The sequence below is a fragment of the Mus musculus genome, chromosome 5, assembly GCF_000001635.26.
Source record: "Mus musculus strain C57BL/6J chromosome 5, GRCm38.p6 C57BL/6J".
Lineage (NCBI taxonomy): Eukaryota > Metazoa > Chordata > Mammalia > Rodentia > Muridae > Mus > Mus musculus.
This window is the reverse complement of record NC_000071.6, coordinates 32,865,614-32,887,315: the sequence shown is the minus strand read 5'-3', so window position 1 is coordinate 32,887,315 and position 21,702 is coordinate 32,865,614. Positions and strand designations below refer to the sequence as shown.

Genomic DNA, 21,702 nt, shown 5'->3' with positions numbered 1-21,702 from the left:
CTCGCCTTCTGAATATTGGGACTATAAGCAAGAGCCACTACAACCAGTTCTGTATTTAATAGATTGAACAGACTCATTTGGAAGAAGAAAATGAAGACCAATTCCAACCTGCCAAGATCCAACTATAAACTAAGACAGCAGTAGAGGACAGTAGCTGGGCAGCCAGTATCAGTCATGAGGGTTTTGCTTATGCCTTTGTTGTGAATTCAGGACTCAGACATAATGGTATAAGGAAACAAACCCAGAAAGTCATTTTGCAACTCTTACCCTGGTCTCTTCACTAATGTAACCACACATGACCTTCTCATTCTTGACCCACAGCTCACCAGCCTGTGCCCTGAAAGGAGACACACATACAAGTTATTGCCGCTATCTCTCTCTCCAGGTGGCTCTGTCACTCACTGTCTTCTGAATCAAGACAGCCTCCTCTGTCTGTCATCTAGGTCTAATTGTTTCCAAACGACCTGGTCAGTTTTACCTTTCCACTGAGAACCCTATGAGCAGATTAGCTTCTAAAAACAGCTCTCAGTGTTCTAAATAAAAACAGGCGGAGTCCACAGAAAATATACAAGTCTAGAGAACTGGGCCTTCCAAGAACAGTAACCCTCAAAAAATGATATACAAAATTATTGGATGCAGATTTTATAGCTTCAGCCAAAACTCAAAAAATAAGTGTTGGTAAAAAACTACCTTAATCCTAGCCCTGATACAGTGAGTTTCAATACAGAGAAAACATCATTTTAATCCTAGGATCCTAACACAAGCAGTCAGTAGATATTAAGGGTCAAGGCCACTATTCAAGGGAAATCACACCTCAAAAAAGTAAAAAATAAAAATGTTGGGAGAGGTGGGGCATGCCTTAAATCCCAGCACTCAGGAGGTAGAGGCACACTGATCTCTGTGATTTCCAGCCTGGTCTAGATAATGACGCCCCAACAGCCAGTGCTACAAGGTGAGAGCCTGTTGCAAAACAAAACAAGAAAGAAAAAGAAAGAAAGAGGGGGCTGGTGAGATGGCTCAGCAGTTAAGAGCACTGACTGTTCTTCCAGAAGTCCTGAGTTCAATTTCCAGCAACCACATGGTGGCTCACAACCATCTGTAATGAGATCTGACGCCCTCTTCTGGTGTGTCTGAAGACAGCGACAGTGTACTCATATAAATAAAATCAATCTTAGAAAGAAAGAGAGAAAGAAAGAGAGAAAGAAAGAAAGAAAGGGAAAGGGAAGGAAAGAGGAGGAGGAGGAGGAGGAGGAGAGAAGAGAAGAGAAGAGAAGAGAAGAGAAGAGAAGAGAAGAGAAGAGAAGAGAAGAGAAGAGAAGAGAAGAGAGGCAAGGAGGTCACAAGTGTTTGTTTGTTTTTTAAATGTCAGGGCCAAGGACATGGCTCAGTGGGTAAAGGTTTTAGCTACTCAAGTCTGATGGCCTGAGTTTAATAGCTGGAACTCGAGGAAAAAGTCAGCGCATCTGAAACCCTAGCAATCCACCTGTGAGATGAAAGGGAAAAACAGGAGAGTCAGCCGGCAGCTCACAGGCCTTTGGATGGATAGTTCCATGTAGCAAGGCAGAGAGAGCTTGCTCTTTCTCTCTCACAAACAAAACAAATCATTTTTTGAAAACATAATGGAAATTTGGTAAATCTTTTCCAATTTAATGTTTTTCCGCTCTGAAACTCTTTTGTTGTTATTTTTGAGACAACTATGTAACTCAGGCTAGACTGACTCTATTCTATATACCCCAAGCTTTTCTAGAACTCAGAATGCCCCTGCACCATTCACCTGGGTGCTAGATTACAGGAGTATGTTACCCATTGTCTTTCCTCTGGGACTTTTGAGTGTGTAAGAGAATACGGCAGTACAACAAACAAGGCTCTCAGCTCAGAGCTGTCCACTTTGGGGAATAGCTAGTCTAAGCAGAGACTGCAGCTAAGTATCACTTACTAGCTGAATATCAATAGATAACAACAATCGATGTTGTTCCTTTCCAGATGATATGAGTTCAGTTCTCAAAATGACACAGTACCTGAGAATGGTGGCATCCACCAGTAATCCCAGCACTTGAAATACTGCTTTTTTTACATGCTTTTAATCCCAGCACTCAGGACACAGAGGAAATTGGATCTCTATGGATTCAAGGCCAAACTGTTCTACATAGCAATTTCCAGAATAGCCAAGGGGCTACATAATAAGACCTTGTCTCAAACAAAACAAAACAAAGAAACAAAAACAAAACCACAAAACAAAGCAACATATTGCATATAACCAATCATACATTGTTTTACAGGATCTCAAAAACAATCTCAACTGTCCTCAATGTTATTAGCTTTTCCTACTATGCACATGCAAATGAGCGCAACAAAACTTGGTCTTAGATTCTAGTACCTTTACTACTTGTTACACGATGGTATCTTTCTAAGGCCCAGATTTTACTATCTTCATTCATTTTATCTGTGTATAAGTAGGGTTGTGTTTATGCCTATGAAAAGCAAATAATTTGCCAAAGCAAATCTCTCCTACCATGTGGGAACCAGGAAATCAAACTTAGTTCATCAGTCTTGGCAGAAAGTGCCACTACCTACTGAGACATCTCACTGCCCAAGCCTCAATTCTTTAGAAAGGCAATAAATGTGATTAGTATTAGTATTTATCCCTGTAGCTAGCTACCTAATTTCTAGAGATCTTGAGAAGAACAAATGAGGTATCATAAAGGATAAATGATACATAAAAATTATTCCTGTTGAGATGGGTTCTATGGTTGTTCTTGCCAAAGTTAGTATGAGGCCAAGCAGAGCAATTCAGTCAGAAGCCAAGAGAAGGCATATTGAAACAGTCAACTTGGAAGATTAAATGGTACAGAGGCTAGAAGCTTCCAGGCCTAGGCCTAAGGACAATTAGAACAGAGAAAGAAATGCTCTGGATCCAACCCAAGCAATGTATATGCACAGCTCGGTCAGTTATGGCTCTCATCTCATCCCTTCATCTGAGGAAATAAAATTAACATTTATATCTGCTGCCCAACCAGGAGAAGGAAAAAACCCACCAACATTGCAGAAAAGAGAGGACATCAGACAGAAATGTTGAAGAGAAGTAATTTGACTGGAATCGATCATCTCCAGAGGAAGCATCAGTTGGTTGGACACGCCCAGAAAGACTTGGGAGACTCCTGAGCCCCAGAGCCTCTGAGACAGGAAGCCAGAACAAAAGACTATTTTAATTATATAGACAGACTCTTCCTGCATTAAAAAATGGAAAACTCCATTTCAGATCCCTTATATTCCTCTCAAAAACAGGTTGAAAATATATGTACAACAACAAATTAGCTATGGGGCTGGCGAGATGGCTCAGTGGGTAAGAGCACTGACTGCTCTTCCAAAGGTCCTGAGTTCAATTCCCAGCAACCACATGCTATCTCACAACCATCCATAATGAGATCTGATGCCTTCTTCTGGTGTGCCTGAAGTCAGCTACTTATGTATACTAATAAATAAATCTTAGAAAGAAAGAAAGAAAGAAAGAAAGAAAGAAAGAAAGAAAGAAAGAAAGGAAGGAAGGAAGGAAAAGAAATTAGCTATGTACTAAGTACAAAGGCTTGAGAGACAAAAGACAGGAAATAAGACACCAGGAAGTGCTTAACTGGGAACCTATGGTACCAAATGACATTGAAGATCAGGAGAGACAGTCCATTGAACCTATCAGGCCACCTCTTAATAAAGCCTTCAAGGTTCTGGTTTACAGAAGACATTTTAAAGAATCAATAATAACTTATGGAATGCACTTACCCTGTATGAGACAGATGTTAAATATCTAGACTACCCAAAATAGAATTATCCCCCAAGACTGGAAAGATTTAGTGGCAGCTGGCTCTCAATTACAACAGCTGACATGATGTCAAAAAGAAGTTGAAGCTTTGAAAATCGTAATAGTCTAAAGGTGTTAACATTGTGAAAGATCAATTGTTAGGGGAAGGTCAATACGCTGATTTACAATATCAGATGCAATGTGATGACTCTATTATTATACAATGTACTTTAGTAGCTTTAACAGCCTGGGATAAGGTGGAGGAAGAAGGAAAAAGATCTATGTCATTCACAAAGACTATGCAAAGTCCCAGAGAAACTTTTACTGATTTCTTTCATAGATAAATATCTACTATAAACAGGGCAATATTAGACCCAGATGAGATGGATATTGATTGAGACTGAGTGTAAAAAGGTTCACAGACCTTTAAAAAGCTGGATCAGCACCAATGGCTGAATGGATTAGAACTATTGCTGATATTAACCCTAATGACTATGAACTTGGACAAGCAATGGCCAATAATCCTAATGTCAAAATGTCTGTTGTTTTAACTGTGGGAAATGAGGTCATCTGAAAAGGGACTGTAGGCAAGTCATGTCTAGAGACTTCTCAAGAAGACCTCAGCCTTCCAGGATTTGTAGGTGTGGTAAGGGTAGGTAGTCAAATGACTAATGAGTGAAGATCAGCAAGAGATATCTGAGGTAAGACCTCACTGAGGGGAAACTATTCCCTATGAGATAATCCTTTAAATATGGGGAAGCCTCCTAAAAGGTTCTCTTGTACCTGGACAACAAACAATATGAGCCAAGTATTTCCTGTCAGCAATCCACAGAGCAACTAGAGAAAACCAAACTAGGTACTGGAGATCTAATGCATGCGATAGGAGGCGGCACTGCCTTAGACTTAGCCATAAGTAAAAATCTCACACTATCACCAAAGATTCAGTGCTACAAAATACCCACTGAAGTCACGGATTACTTCCCACAGAGACAGCAGGAATGTTTTCAGGAAGAAGTACCCTAACATCTCAAGGATTCATTGTACATCCAGGATGTACACAGATGAAAACTTCAAGGAGAGATTGAGATTACGGCTTACATAAAGGAAAATATGCAGTTTAAAGCTGGAGACAGGGTTCTTAGCTGTTACTGTTCCCTTACGTCAAAGGCCAGGTAGCTCCAATCAAAAGGACAGGAGACTTGGAAATATGAGAAGACAAGTTTTTTGACAAATTGTTATCAATGACCAGAGACCAAAAATTATACGGTATTGAAATCGAAGGTTTGGTGGACACAGGAGCTGATATAACTATAATCTCACAAGAATCCTGGAATCCACATCAGCCCCTTCAGAAGGTAACTACTGTTTGTTGGGATTGGAACATTATTCCAAGTAAAACAAAGTGTAAGACATATTAAATGTATGGGACCAGAAGGTCAAGTGGAAGCAGAAAGCCTTATGTGGCAGACATAGCCATGAACCTCTGGGAGCTCCGGTGAACACTGCTTCACTCTTCACTTTAGCTGACACTGTATGTTGATGTCTTGTGTAATGTGGCTTGATTGTCTCGTTTAAATAGGTAACAGCCACTCGCTGATATGGAGCTGGGCGTAGAATGAGAGTGTCTAATTGCCTAGTTTAAAATGTAAAAAAATGCTATGTGTGGATTTATAAAGGTCTAATTGTACTTTGATAAACAGAAACGGGAAGTAAGAATTCGCAGAAATAGACTGAATGTTTAAATTCTTTGAAAGACAGTGAGGCAGGAATGACAGCTGCTGAAAGACACTGGACTATAGAAAAAACTACTGCATTAGATCAACCTGTATACTTTAAAGATGTGTTAACACCAGAGTGGAAGTCAGAAACGTGTAACAGTTTTGTCTATGTTTCTACAGGTGATGAAAGACTATGGGTTCTATCAAAATTGATAAAGATCTGATCTTAGTAAGAGAAGCTTCCACTTGGAAGGCGTGACTCAAGAAAAGAAGACAGCAATGCAGATGACACGGAAAGTTGACCCCTGGCATGGGGACAGATCAACAAACTGGTTGAAAAAGGACAGATCCATTCTGCTGCTAAGTTTGTGAAACTGATAATTGTTCCTGTTGTAAAAGTACAAATTTTACTTTAAATAGAAAAGAGGAAGATGTACAGGGATTTTAATCCAGCAACACGGATGGCTGCTCTGGGAAGGGAATCACATCCAAAGACCTTCTAGGTCTTTATGACTCAGCCAGAACCCAGACATTTATACTTCTATATTGATTTTTACAGTGGCTGTATCAGTTTACATTGTCACCAACAATATATCAGAGTTCCTGTCTCCAACCCCTCTGCAGCATTTATTATTTTATTTTGTTAATGGTAGTCATTCTGACTGGGATGACAGTGTGAGACCAAAACAGAAACGAGGACAACACACCTTGCAAATTAATGGAAGAGAATACAGAAAAAAATGTATTTTGCTGGCCAAGAGTTATGTTTGCAGTTAAGAAAGTTAAGAGTAAAGGCTGGTGAGATGGCTCAGGGGGTAAGAGCACTGACTGTTCTTCTGAAGGTCCTGAGCTCAAATCCCAGCAACCACATGGTGGCTCACAACCATCTGTAATGAGATCTGATGCCTTCTTCTGATGTGTCTGAAGACAGCTACAGTGTACTTATTTATAATAATAAATAAACCTTGAAAAATAAAAACAGAGAAGAAAAGAAAAAGAAAGTTAAAAGTTCCTGTTGGCCCTGTGTTTGTTTGACCTCTGCACTGGAAGTGCTTGATCATGTGGGCAGAAAATATGCCAGGATGTACACCTGCCTCTGATTCAATGCAGCCAGGAAGTACATCAGAATATATGCTTACCCCTGATTGGACTTGATATGAAATATGGCAGCCCTGTGTTTTTGCCCTTTAAAGTCTCTGTAAAACATGACTTGTGCCATTTCCTGGGAACCCAGGAATGGGTCTGGCTAAGAGTCCATCTTCCTGGACAGTATTAAATTAAAGCTTGCCTCAAAACTGGCTCAAAAATTGATAGTAGTCTTATTCTTGACTAGTGGGATTAACATATAGAATCTCAAAGCAATTTTAATTTGTGTTTTTCTGATATGAATCTCAAATTTTCTGTATTTTAGTAAAAGGAACTTTTAAAAATCCCTCCCTTTTTCAATGCTAGAGATGGAGTCCAGGGCCTCATGTATATTATTATTAGTCAATTAATCACTCATCCATAATTTTGATTTGTTTTTCTGATGAGTAAAGATGTTGAACATCTACTCAAGTACTTATTGGCCATTTGATTTTCTGCTTTTGAGAATCCTCCCTTTCCTATTAGTGAGCCATTTGAACTCAGTGAAGTTCACAGTCCATTACAGCTATCACCTGGAAATACAAAAGTCGAAATAGTTTAATAAGTATATCTAATATAGCACCTTTTGTACTACATATCTTTGAGCAAGCTAAGTGGGGCTGGAGAGGTGACTCTTTAAGAGCAACTGTTGCTCTTACAGAACCCCAGGGTTCAGGTCCCGGCACTCACATCGTGGCTCACAACCATCCATAACTCCAGTTCCAAGGGATCTGATGCTGTCTTCTGACCTCTGTGAGCATGAGGTGTACATGTGGTGGACACACACATGCAGGAAAAACACTCATGCAGAGGACTCTTTTTTTAAGCCAAATAATTAAAATTAACTATGGTGTGTCCATACAACAGAATATCATGGAGTCCTTATAATAATGTTTATAAAGAGCTGTAAATTCACAAAACTATAAATAGCCAGCATAAGCTACATAGTGAACTCCAAGTTAACCTATACTACCATGAGACATGACACCCTGTATTTAAAAAAAAAACCATATATATATATATATATATACACACACACACACACACACACACACCTACACACAGACACACAGATACAGACACAGACACACACACACACAGACACATACACACACACACACACACACATATATATGTAGATTTGTGGTAGAAGCCATTCCCAGCACAAAACATATAAGACAGTAAAGAAAATGCTGGCTGTGGGTGGAGTGGGGGAGTTTCAGGGCTAGAGTTGTGGCTCAGTGGTAGAGTGCTTGACTTACTAGTATATACAAGGCCCTGGGCTCCATCTCTAGTTTTTTAAAAAAGGGAGGAATTTTGAAAAGTCCCTTTTACTAAAATACAGAAACCGTTTTAAATGCAGTGATAGTGAGGCAATCCAATTGGAAAGGCAGCACACCACAGCTCCGGTGCTGGTTAGTGTACACCTGTGAGCAAGTGTCCTAGAAAGCCAGTTGTGATTGAATAGGAATATAAAGCAGTTTCAGCTCTAAAATATGTACAGTAATCAGCCACTTCCCACAGTAACTCTGAAAGCAGCCAGGTGTGGGGGCATACACTTGCCATGCCAGCACTGGAGAGGTCATGGGGGAAGGCTGAGGAGTTAGAAGCCGTATTGGCAAAGCTGGGTGTGGTGGCATATGCCTTTAATCCTAGGACTCTCAGATTTTTGTGGATTCAATGCTAGCCTGATCTACAAAGCAAACCCCAAAACAGCAAGGCCTGTTACAAAAACAAAAAGCCAGTGTTGTCATCACTGAGGACAGCCTGGCTACAAGAGCCTAGGTCTCAAAATCCCAAAGAGCAAAGTCATAAAGCAGTCCTAAAACTGCCATCATGTACTTGGTACTTCACTCACATCACAGCAGTCTAACGTTTGGAACACTTGAGCACCTTCCTGTATGGAGACTCACACGCCTGGAGCATCGTACACAGCTGACCTGCTGCACTAGATCCTACGGCTGCTTACTACCCAGTGAGTTCCGGATGCCATGACACCTACCTGATGCCAGCAAATTCCACTTTTTGAGTGATATAGGCACAGGTGCTCACCTAAGGGAAGAAAGAAAAAGAAAGGATTCCAACCATCAGGAAAGTCAAACACAAGGGCTCCTGGCTTTAAAATCTTCTCCAAAAGCAACAATAACAACAAAATAGTAGGGCACTGTGGTACACTCCTTTAGCCCCAGCACTCAGAAGGCAGAGCAGAGCAAGTGCCAGGACATCCAGGGCTACACAGAAACCCTGTCTCAGAAAGTCTAGTCAGCAAGGCAGTGACAGCTTTACCGCACAGGAAGGAGCTAGAGCCAGATGATGACTGACTGGCTCTTGGGGCTGCAGCAAGTCCCAAGTGTGAGGATCAGGCAGACAGGAAGTGCCACCTGCGAGTCCACCGATCCTCAGGAAGGTTTACACAGACCTCAACATTCATATAGTAAATGGTGTATAAATTATCTTTACACTTTTGAATTTTATTCAGAGCCAGAGGTCAAACCAAAGGCCTCAAGGTGAGCGACCACTGAGAGAGCTAAAAGAAACAAATTCCTTTCACTCAATTTAAAAAAAAAAGCATAATTTTCACTTACTTATTTGTTTGTTTATATTTGGTGCTGTGAATTGAACCTAAGGCCTCACATATAATAAGCAAAGGCTCTACCACTGAGCTACATTCCTGGCCCAATCAAGGTTTTGGTTGTTTGACTTTACCCTGAAACTCTATTTTATGTATAAATTCTACATATAATTTATTCCTTCATAATATGCAAAAACTATAGTAAAGAGTTTTCAGTATCTGGTCAATACTTGGCATTTTAAATGTTAAAGGTTCATTAGAGATAAACAGGTGGGTGTGATGGTACATGACTTCAATCCCATCACTCAGGAGGAGTTCAAAGCCAGCCTGACTACACAGCAAATTCCAGACCAGCCAAGTCTACATATTGGGACCAGTCTCAAAAATGGGGCTGGGGTGTGGAGTGTGGGGGTAGAGGTAGAGTTGAGAGAAGGCTTGGGTTAAAAGCACTTATTGCGCTCACAGAGAACCCAGGTTCAGTTCCTAGAACCCACAGGCAACTCAGTCTGTAACTCCTTTTTCTAGAAGATCCAACAAGAGGACTTCTGGCTGGTGCAAGTACTAGACATGCATAAAGTACAAATACAGGCATGCAGGCAAAACAGGCATACATGTAAAATGAAGTAAAGAAGAAAATGATAAGGATATAGCCAAATGTTTACAGTAACTAGTTGCAGATGCTAGACTTGGAACTTATTTTGATGGCTCTAAATTTATATGATGAATGAGGACAATTTGTCATAGAAAAGACAACATAATACTTAAAAAAAAAATGGCCGGGCAGTGGTGGCACACGCCTTTAATCCTAGCACTTGGGAGGCAGAGGCAGGTGGATTTCTGAGTTTGAGGCCAGCCTGGTCTACAGAGTGAGTTCCAGGACAGCCAGGGCTACACAGAGAAACCTTGTTTCGAAAAACCAAAAAAAAAGAAAAGAAAAAAAAAATTGTATCTTACCAAACTTTTCTTTAGTCGCCACATATCCCCACGGCCAATATACTGATCCTTAAAAGTCAATTCCACCAGGTCAAGAGTCACATCCTAAAAGACAAGAACCACATATCTGAATTGTTTTGCCGCACTTATAGTCAAAATATGATGGCCACACACCATAAAAAAGATGCAAAAAAGAAAACCTTTGGGAGAGCACTCAACAGCAGAACAGGAGAATTCTCCGCAGCAAAGGCAACTCAACCATGCCCTGGGCAATTCTACAGGACACCCCACAGCAGCTGTCCCATGACAAAGGACACCAGAGGACTAACACTGGGCTTCAGTCCCTTTGTTGCTGTTGTCTAGCAAAGGGCATGGTTGCTTTGTTGCCCAGGCTACTCCCACACTGCTGAGTAATCTTGCCTTAGCATAGGTAGCTCAAACTTCAGATACATGAAACCTTGCCTTTTGTTTTAGTCTTGAAAGATAGCATCAAGCTGTCTGCTTTATTTCACTATAGAATGTATCTATCTATGGACATTGACTTTGCCTATCAAGCATTAATTAATTTTAAAAAATGCAAATCTGGGGCTGGAGAGATGGCTCAGTGGGTAAGAGCACCCGACTGCTCTTCCGAAGGTCCAGAGTTCAAATCCCAGCAACCACATGGTGGCTCACAACCATCCGTAACAAGATCTGACTCCCTCTTCTGGTGTGTCTGAAGACAGCTACTTACATATAATAAATTAAAAAAAAAATGCAAATCTGGGTATGAGGGCTCAGGTTTTGATCCCAGCACTAGAAAGGCAAAAGACAGATCGAGCCGGGCGTGGTGGCGCACGCCTTTAATCCCAGCACTCGGGAGGCAGAGGCAGGTGGATCTCTGAGTTCTAGGCCAGCCTGGTCTACAAAGTGAGTTCCAGGACAGCCAGGGCTATAGAGAAACCCTGTCTCGGAAAACAAAACAAAACAAAACAAAACAGCACTGGGAAGGCAGAGGCAGGCGGACTTCTGAGTTCGAGGACAGCCTGGTCTACAAAGTGAGTTCCAGGACAGCTAGGGCTATACAGAGAAACCCTGTCTCAAAAAACAAAAACAAAAAAAACCAACCAACCAAACAAACAAAAAAACCACACACACACGCAAAAAGAAAGAAAAATTCAAAGCTATATACAGTGCTGTATCTTATATTCCCAGAAAGCTGAGAAAGGGCTATTATTGCCAGTTCAAGGCCAGCCTGGGCTATATACTTAGTTCCATGTCATTTGGGCTAAACAGCAAACCTCTGCCTAAAAAATAATAATTAATTATTTAAAGAAAATAAATGAGGGACTGGAGATGAAGAGCACTGACTGCTCTTCCAAAGGATCTGACATCACACAACTACCAGCACCCTCATGCCAGCTCAAACTGACTCTAAGTTTCAGGGAACTCTAACATCCTTTTCTGGCCTTTGTGGGCACTAAGGCACACATGGAGAACACATGCAGGCAAACACTCAAATAGGTAAAATAAAGATAATGTTTTCTAAACATAATAATTAAAAATAAAAATAATGAATAGAATAAATAAAAATATTAGCAATTAAACAGGAAATTATAAATATATTCTTTCATATGACTAAAACAAGCTTTAAAAACTGAGGACTTAAAAGCAGCCTATGTACCATTTATATCTAAATGACCTAGATATGGCTATATATTTAACAATCTAGCACTACACTTACGTACCTCATTTCCATAGCTCCTAACCTTTGCGGATAGGTGCTAATCACTATAAAAAGATATAAAAGTACAAAGCAAAGACTTGCCTTGGGGTCTACAACATTCACATAGACATCTTGATAAGGTCTTAGCCGGAATACTTGAGTCACAGTCTGGTCCACACTGATAGTTTCTGAAATGGAAAAAAAAAATATGAATCAGTTAAAACATTCTGAAGTCAATACATACTCAAAAATTAATATAACTGGGCTGGGCAGTGGTGGCACATGCCTTTAATCCCAGCACTTGGGGGGGCGGGCAGAGGCAGGCAGATTTCTGAGTTCCAGGACAGCCTGGTCTACAGAGTGAGTTCCAAGATAGCCAGGACTACACAGAGAAACCCTGTCTCGAAAACCAAAATAATAATAATAACATCATTTGCTATTTCTGTCTTCCAGGAAGTCAAATTTTATACAATTCTGTACTTTACAAATGAAACAAATCCAAAAACTAAAACCTGATTTAAATTGATAATAAACACTGGCTTACCCCCTGTAATTCCAGCATTTGGGAGGCTGAGGCAGGAAGACTAAAAAGCCAGACTAGACTAATTAACCAGCCTCTGCCTCAAAAGAGAGCTGAAGCTGGAGAGATGGCCAGTAGTTAAGAGAAGTTGCTCTCGCAGAGGTCCTGGGTTGGGTTCCCAGCATCCTACAGTGGTTCACACCCATCTGTAATCCCAGTTTCAGGGGAACCAACAGACATGTACATGGTACACATACAGGCCTTCAGGCAAAACATCCATATACAAAGTAAAATAAACAAATACAATCATTAAAGAAAGAAATGTAACTCAGTGGCTGCACACAGCATGGATGAGTCCCTGGGTTTGTGCATAGAAGGAAGGAAGAAAATGAGAGAGAAGGGGAAGGGGAAGAGACTGGAGAGAAAGAGCCAATCACTTAAGATCTTGCACTTGAGGAACTAGAAAAGATGCCTGCTCCGTGAGCATGACACCCTGAACTCTGATCTTCGGTACCCACGTAAAAGGCAAGCACCCCAATACACATCTGCCCTCTAGCAATGGGGCTTCAGAAACTAGTGGATCCTTGGACTTGTGGCCAGTTAGCCTAGGCAAAGCAGCAAACTCTGAGTTCATCAAAGACTTTATCTTGCCAGGAAGTGGTGGCACATGCCCTTAATCCCAGCACTCAGGAGGCAGAGGCAGCTAGATCTCCGTGAGTTCAAGGTCAGCCTAGTCTATATAGTGAGTTCCATGATAGTACATTTACTATCACACAGTCAGACCCTCTCTCAAGAACAAAAATACTGTCGCTGGGCATGGTAGGGCACACCTTTAACCCCAGCACTCGGGAGGCAAAGGCAGGCAGATTTCTGAGTTCGAGGCCAGCCTGGTCTACAGAGTGAGTTCCAGGACAGCCAGGGCTACATAGAGAAACCCTGTCTCAAAAAACAAACAAAAATAATAATAATAATAATAATAATAATAATAATAATAATAATAATACTGTCACAGAAAAACAAAGGTGGAAAAAGATAGAAGATGATACCTGACTTCAATCTCTGAACTCTATACACACAGGCGTGGGTAAGCATATGTGCATGTAACACATACCCACAAACAAGACAGGTACACACACACACACACACACACACACATTTTATTACTTGTGACACTGAGACAAGGATTGTTATGAGTTGGAAGCTGGTCTGATAAGACACTGAGCCACAGGGGGAAAAAAAGGAGTAGTAAGTGCCTTCGATTGCAGCCCTCTGGAGGTGGAGGATCAGAAATACACACAGGCATGGGTAAGCACATGTGCATGTTACACACACCCACAAACAAGACAGATACACACACACACATACACACAAATATTTTATTACTTGTGACACTGAGACAAGAACTGTTATGAGTTGGAAGCTGGCCGATTAGACATTGAGTTTAAGGACAACCTGACCTACAAAAAAAAAAAAAAAAAAAAGTAAATGCCTTTGATTGCAGCACTCTGGAGGTAGAGGTCGGAGGATCAAAAATTCAAAGTCATCCTAGCCACACAGCATGTTCATCCTGGACCATGAAACCTTATTACCACAAATGAACCATAAAAGTTTTAATTAAAATACAAAAAAGCATTAAAAAAAAAAACTATCAAAAAGCATCTGAGCTAGGTGTGGTAGGATATGCCTTTAATTCTGGCACTAGAGAGGCAGACAGGCAGAGCTCAGCAAGTTCCAGGCCAGCCTAGTCTACATAGTAAATCACGAACAGCCAGGGCTACTTAGACCCTGTCTAAAAATAAGTAAAGAAAGAAAAAAAAAAAAAGAGAGGAGGGAGGGAAGGAGGGAGGAAGATAGATAGATAGATAGATAGATAGATAGATAGATAGGTAGGTAGATAGATAGATGTTAGATAAATTGATCTGGAGGCTAGGAATATAACTCATTGGCAGCAAACTTGTTTAGTATGCACAGAGCTCTAGGTTGGTGTGGGAGGAGCAACATAAGAAAAATTCAAACCCCAGTGGCAGAGGTGAGCTGCTTAACCTCCCCTTACAAGTTGTTGGTCAAGAGATTCTCAAAACAATACAAGCAATTGCCATTGCCATTTGTTGCTCACCAAAATTAGATAAGACCTTATTTTTGAAGGTGCCACATGCCTTCGTCGAGTAACAGAGAGAAAGCAAGCTTTCTTTGCTAACTAGCCCCTCATGATAATGGAAAGTATTCTCACTTGTCTTATTCGGCTATGGATCCTATACCCAACAACACAACTGGCCAGGCAGGATGAGTCCGGTAGTGCGCTAGGAGGAGTGAGTCTGCTATGGATGACTCTGACACACACAGTAGGAGGAGATTCATTTCTACTAAGCCTGTGGGTGGGAAGATCACAAGCAGTAGTGTGGAAACTCCTGCTGCAACTTTATTACATGGAGACAGACTGCCTTTCAATTGATGTATCTCAGCCAAGTACTACACAGGCATAATCCTGCTTAGCTTAGGTCGAGGAGACGAGGACATTTGTAAAGCCACAGATCCAAATTGCTTTCTCAATTAGTATGTTTTGATTTTATTTATTCATTATTTTGATTTTGGAAAGAGTCTCACTATGCAGTCCTAAACTGCCCTAGAATTTTCCTCTGTAGCCCAGGCTGGACTTAACTCACAGGGAACTCTTGCCTCCCCTAGAACTAAAAGCATATACCACTGAAACTGACCAAATAACCATGTTTATGCCCATATACCAGTTTTTGCTATTAGCTTTGACCAGAAAAGCTTCCTTCTTGTTGGTAAGCAATGACTGCAGACCCACAACTGATCAAGATGCTGAGAACAAATGACTGCTGCACACCTGGCCAGCTTCAAGGCTCAGGAAACATAACAACACAGGAAACGGGGCAGAGAAGTGGGAAGAACAGTGTGGGATGCTCGATTCTGGATACGATGACAACTTCATTGTTTAACTCACAGAAGCTATGATTACATAAGATCGGGCCTGTCACTGCTCAGTCATGAAACATTCTTGCAGATTTAATGGCTGATGAGGGAAGAAAAGACATTTCCTCAGTGGTGTACCCAGGGTAAGGTGCCTGTGCTCCTTTAAACAACCGCAATAAAGTGTACTGGGTCACACACAAAGGAAAAGACCCGGAAGTAGCAGGGGAGCTACTGTGAAAGAGGAGCGGAATTATCCACTGTGAGAAACCAGGTTATGAGGAATGAATTTGATAGAAACGCATTATATTCATGTTTAGAAATGTCACAATAGCTGGGCAGTCGTGGCTCAGGCCTTTAATCCCAGCACTTGGGAGGCAGAGGCAGGAGGATTTCTGAGTTCGAGACCAGCCTGGTCTACAAAGTGAGTTCTAGGCCAGGGCTATACAGAGAAACTCTGTCTGGAAAAAACAAACAAAAAAAGAAATATCACAATAAAATGCATTATTTCAGGTGGCAAGGTAGTACAGTGGTAAAGGCACTTGCCACCAAGCCTGACAACCAAGGTTCAATCCTTGCTTGGTACCCACATGGCAGAATGGGAGAACTGATCCCTGAAGTTGTCTTCTGACTCCCACATGAGCATCCTGCCTGTCCTGTGTCCACGCACATAAGTAAATATAGGAAGAAACTTTTTTTTGAGACAGGGTCTCACTATGTCTTCAGATAAAGAGAACACTACAGAAATCCACAATTGATCAAAACGCAGAGAACAAAAAGAGATTTATGCTCCATCCCAACTGATACATCTCTTCAAACTTCCTCACCTAAGGCTCTGGGACCATTGTCAAGGAGTGGACAGAAAGACTGTAAGAGCTACAACAGGACGTTTCATGCGAGACTGCCACCTAAGAATGTCAAAACGGCTCCCACTACCAAGTGGCTGCCTAAACAAGAATGCTTAAAGAATGTCACACCAATGGACATGCTAATATAAAAAGGGGGACGCTTGAAGGGCTTTCTCATAGACAAAAAACTACAGGCAACTGAGGAATGCCAAGAACCAGGGAAGAGCCCCCAAATTTGGTTATCCAACACCAAGTGGTCATGCGTGAGGTCATGTACATACAGGTAACATTAGCAGGTTGCATTGAAGTATTTAGGAATGTGTATGTAACAAAGACTCAAAAAGAAAAAAGAAAACTGCATACTGTTTTCTCTCTCAAGCAGATTCTATCCAATGTATGTGTAAACTAATGTACATATGGATACAATAAACACGAAGACAAGAGAGTGAGAAAGGCTCAAGATCAGGGAGTGCGAGAAGACTGGATGCAGGTGAAAGAAACAGCTGTGACAGAGAACTGGAAGCTACTTGTCCGAGTTGCAATTCTGCCACAGAGCTTTTGGCTTTGTTTTGGTGGTGGCCAAGTACATAAAACATATTTGGTAATAAACGTATAAAATGTAATGTGATACTTCCCAGCATCCCTTCCAAATGTCTAATGTAATTGTGTAGAAGTTCACTGAGTTATACAGATTTTGAATCTGGTTAATTTTGGTGTATGATGCTTTAATTTATTTTCAAGGTTTCTAAAATAATAATAGCCGGGCAGTAGTGGCACACGCCTTTAATCCCAGCACTTGGGAGGCAGAGGCACTCAGAACTCTGTAAGTCTGAGGCCAGCCTGGTCTACAGAGTGAGTTCTAGGATAGCCAGGGCTACACAGAGAAACCCTGTCTCAAAAAACAAAAACAAACCAAAAAACAAAAAACAAAAAACAAACCAAAAAAACAAAAAACAAAAATAAAATGAAATAATAATGTTTAAGACATTAAAGCGCACAATAAATACTTTATTTACTTAGGTGGCTCTGTTTGAACAGAAACTATGTAGACCAGGATGGCCTTGAACTAATAGAGATCTACCTGCCTCTCTGACTCCAGTGTGCTGGGATAAAAGGCATGAGCCATCATACAAAGCTTTCCTTTCTTTTTTGAGATAAAGATTCAAGACCTGCACCATTACATCTGTTTTATGTACTTTCAGACATAAATGAAACCCAGTTCTCAAAGTATATTGGGCAGGCAGTCTAACTAATTTACATCTCTTGGCTCTTCCTCTTTTCTGAGGCAGGGTCTGGTAGCCTGAAGTACTAGGCAAATTGTTCTATGAGTAAAGTTTTAGAGGAAATACCCTATTTATCACTGTGTGCCTATGTATGTATGCATAAAATGGGATGCAACATACAAAATGACACGAGCAGTGAGCAGTTTCATAACCCAAGACTAACACTCAAAACCAAGAACTCCCCATACTCAAGAATTCTCCTAGGCCTGTAAACAGAAGCCCTGGGAAGTACCCAGGCCCTCAGAGGCCCAGGCTTGCTCAGGCTTGTACAACTTATCTACTTCACTTTCTTTTTTTGAGTAAAATCCCGCCAGGCGTTGGTGGCGCGAGCCTTTAATCCCAGCACTTGGGAGGCAGAGGCAGGTGGATTTCTGAGTTCAAGGCTAGCCTGGTCTACAGAGTGAGTTCCAGGACAGCCAGGGCTACACAGAGAAACCCTGTCTCAAAAAACCAAAAAAACCAAAAAAAAAAAAAAAAGGTCCCTTGGTACTTTCTTATATGCATGCAACCCTTCCACTTTGAAAAAGACAGCAAGAAACTACAAACACCTATCCAAACAGAGGACAGTGATCACATACTCATCCAGGGAAACACTTAAATATTTGTGAAGAACTTATTTAGAAAATTCTCCATCAATAATAATAATTATTATTATTTTGGAGTTAAATATAAAGCTTCCCGTGTTCAAACTGCCTCTTCTTCTGGCCTTACATCTAGTTTCTTTGATGCCTACAATGTGCTAATGGATGAGCTCTTTGGCAATTTTTACATCTGTTTGGGGTATGTGGGAAGATTGCAGCTCAGTAGCTATAAAGGTAAATAAAGACAGTAAACGCATCAACTATTGCTCCTGGGGTAGTCTCTGCAAATGCAGTCCCTAACCTGCAAAAACTTTACCTATGTTTTTTGCTAGAGGAAACGCCTTCTGCTAGGTACTTATTTCCTGAGATTACAAAGAGGGCTTTCTTACATTTCTCAGACAGTAACTATAAACATTTCAAGGAGAGATGTAATACTCACCTTTCTGTAAATCTTCCTTAAGCGACTTGACTTGCAAAAGCAAAGGACTGGAAGAGAAAGCAACAATGAGGGGCACTGCAGGAGGTAAGCTTTCTCTACCTCAGTTAAAAAGTAAACAAATAATGCAATGCACAGTGTAGCTAGTAGCATAAACAGGACATTCCCTAGGAAACAGAAAACTGCACTTGGCCTGGAAGCAAATGAACAAAAGCAACAACACTATCTGAGTTCTTACTTCAACTTTAAAACACTTTAAACATTTTAAAAATGCATTGTTGGGTTGGAGAGATGGCTCAGCAGTTAGAGTACTTGCTCTCTTTCACAGAATTCAAGTTTGGTATGCAAGACCCATTTCAAGTGGCTCACAACTGTCTGGAACTTCAGATGAAGGGAATCTCCATCTGAAGGCACCTGCACTCACATGCACAGGCATGCACATAATTTTTTTTTAAATCCTTAAAAATTTTGTTTTTAATTTTTTTCTGTGTATATGTGTCTTACCCTGTATGTCTGTCTGTGCACCACAGGCATTCCTGATACATTAGGAGGCCAGAATAGGGCATCAGATGTCCTGGAACTGGAATGACTGACAGTCGTGACATGCCATGTGGGTTCTGGGAACCAAACTCAGGCCCTCTAGAACAACAGCCAGTGCTCTTACCAGCTGAGTCATTTCTTCAGCCCTAGAGACGAGCATGTTTTGTTTTGTTTTTTGACATTGGGTCTTACTACACAGCTCTGACTAGCCTGAAGTAGTTTTTGAGATCAGCAGGGTGCCTACTTTCCTTCACTCTTGAACTGCTCACCTGTACTCATCATTGGGGTGAGCAATCTCCACAATGTCTCCAAGTTTGATGTGAGGAAATACTTTAGGGTTCACGACTAGCTCATCATCTGAAAGACAATTTAGTGATTTTAAAAGGCAACCAGGCTGGAGTGTGGCTCAGTAGCTGAGTATAGGCTTAGCATAGGCTTAGCATGTACACAGAGTTGGGCTGAAGCTCTAGTACATACCCTCTACAAAATAAAAGCATCAGAGAGCAAACACAGGGCACCCCATCATGTTGGTATTACTACTGCATCTCACAAACAAGCTTTGGTCCTGTTTTTACTTTCTTGACTAACATAGGTGTCTCAAGGTAACATCAAACCCATCCTACAAGGTAGTTTTGAACTCTTTCATCTTCCTGTCTCCACCTCCAGACTGCTGGGACCACAGGGCAAGCTGCACCATGCCCAACATTTATTTTTACTTTTGTTGTTACACTGAAGTTCCATTTGGGTTTTGTTTTCTGGTTGTTGTTGTTGTTGTTATTGTTTTGTGTGTGTGTGTGTGTGTGTGTGTGTGTAGGTCAGAGGACAATTTGCAGATGTCAGTTTTCTCCCTCCATCATGTAAGACCCAGAGACTGAACTCATGTTAACAGGTTTGACAGCAAGTGTTCTTACCCACAAGCCATCTCACCAGCCCCCATTTGTTTAGATTGTTTGTTTTCCTATTTTATAAATACTAAGGCTGGAACTTAACCAAGGGCTCACACATGGGTAAGCAGATGCTCTGCCTTTTCCCTGAGAGTCCATTTTGAGTCCAGTTTTAGAACTAAAGGATTTGCGCAGGGTGGGGGTGTAACTCAGTGATAAAGTACTTGCCTAGCATGCTGGTTTCCAACCTCAGCTCAAAAGAAAGAAATTGCAAAAGTGTCTAGGGCCACAACAGTAAATGGGTGTGTTGGAAGGGACTCAGGGACTGTCTCCAATTACACACTCTCTCTGCTCTAATATGCCCATGGAAAAAGCAGCCAGTGGTTTGGGGAATTATGCCTCTGGCACATCCTTTACTCTCTAAAAGACTGTGAATCTGGCATCCATATGATAGAAAGAGTCTAGGACCCAAACACAGTACTCATATTTATGTAATATTCAAAGAAATCCCTTAAACACTGTCTTAATTAGACCTTCATAATAAATCTTTAGTACTAACAAGAGCAAGGAAATAACCTGGGAGATAAACTGAATTGTCTAAAGGTTAGACCAGCAGTAAAATTAAAGCAAGAGCTAGTACTGAGCTCCTTCTGTCTAAATCAGGCTCACCATCTCTTATGTGTTATAAAACTCGAGTCTAGGTTCTAAGTGTTAGTTCATAATAGGGCTCGAAACAACCTTTAAACTCAAGGGCCCGGGGTAAAGGTATCGCCCAACAGAGTAACTGCAGAGCATGCATAAGGCCCTGGCTACAAACCCAATCCTCAGCACCAATCAACCAACCCACTCACCCATCCATCCATCCATCCATCCATCCACCTCAAAATCAAATAGACTTCACAGATGATTATACTCCACACGGATCAGCCTAGTAAAGAACTGACTGAGTCAATCTCATTTTTTATTTTAAACGTTTCATTGACAATTTTAGTTCCAATGTGTGTGAAGTCCCTGGGATGAACTTCTGTTTTCCAAATCAAGCTCTCTGAGCATATTGATTTATTTGTTTCATTTTCTCTCCCTCTCTCTTTCTCCTCTCTCCCCCCTCCTTTTTTGCTTATTTATTTGTTTTGAGACAGAGTTTCACTGTGTAGCTTGGAGCTCACTATATAGACCAGGGAAGCCTCAAACTCACAAGAGACTGAGTGCCTTTGCCTCCTGTGTGCTGGGATTCAGAGTATGCGCCACCAGATCTAGCTCCTATTTCTTTCCTCGGAAACAGAGTCGGTTACACTCTGCAGCAGGATGGCCTCAAACTTTCAGCAATCCTCCTGTCTCAACCTTGGAAAGTTCTGTGTCACAGGCACAAGCCACTACAGCCAACTAATCATTTCATAATGTAAAGAACTCCTTGGGGACAAGAGATTTTACCTACTCACAGTCTTCATATTTGATAGGGATACTGGTCTTCTAGGTCTATCACCAAGCTATATCTGTCTTATAAACACACACACACACCTCTATATACATTATATATATATAATATCATATATCATATACCTGTATTCTTGTTATTCCCTCTGCTGAAACTATCTCTGTATTTATTCAATAGCTGCCTATTCTTCACAAGTTTTTAGGCCAGTTTCATAAATAGTGGGGTTGATATGACTAAACATGAGGACTGCAATAATTTGACAAAAGGTTTGGGGCATTTCTGGGAGAGCTTCCACATGCTATCACTCAGTTTCACCGGGCAGCTGGCCTAGCCTAAATTAACAAGTCCCAGGTATCACTGAGGAATTGTCTCAAAAACAAGGTGAAGAAAAACAAGTA

The 21,702-nt window shown here is 41.1% G+C and overlaps 1 protein-coding gene across 23 annotated transcripts in view; it reads right to left on the bottom strand.

Moving 5' to 3' along the window:
- Depdc5 (DEP domain containing 5) overlaps window positions 1-21,702 on the bottom strand; it is a 130,588-nt gene that overhangs the window by 106,918 nt on the left and 1,968 nt on the right. For 16 of the 23 annotated variants that reach the window (XM_006503983.4, XM_006503980.3, XM_006503981.4 and 13 more), the window contains 6 exons: window positions 19,255-19,342; window positions 18,449-18,495; window positions 11,949-12,034; window positions 10,163-10,246; window positions 8,639-8,688; window positions 268-337 (listed from right to left, as the gene is read on the bottom strand). In XM_006503983.4, coding sequence (XP_006504046.1) covers window positions 268-337; window positions 8,639-8,688; window positions 10,163-10,246; window positions 11,949-12,034; window positions 18,449-18,495; window positions 19,255-19,342 — 425 coding nt within the window. The remainder of the gene's footprint in view (window positions 1-267; window positions 338-8,638; window positions 8,689-10,162; window positions 10,247-11,948; window positions 12,035-18,448; window positions 18,496-19,254; window positions 19,343-21,702) is intronic. The other 7 variants (XM_030254553.1, XM_030254554.1, XM_030254552.1 and 4 more) reach the window with 1 other exon arrangement.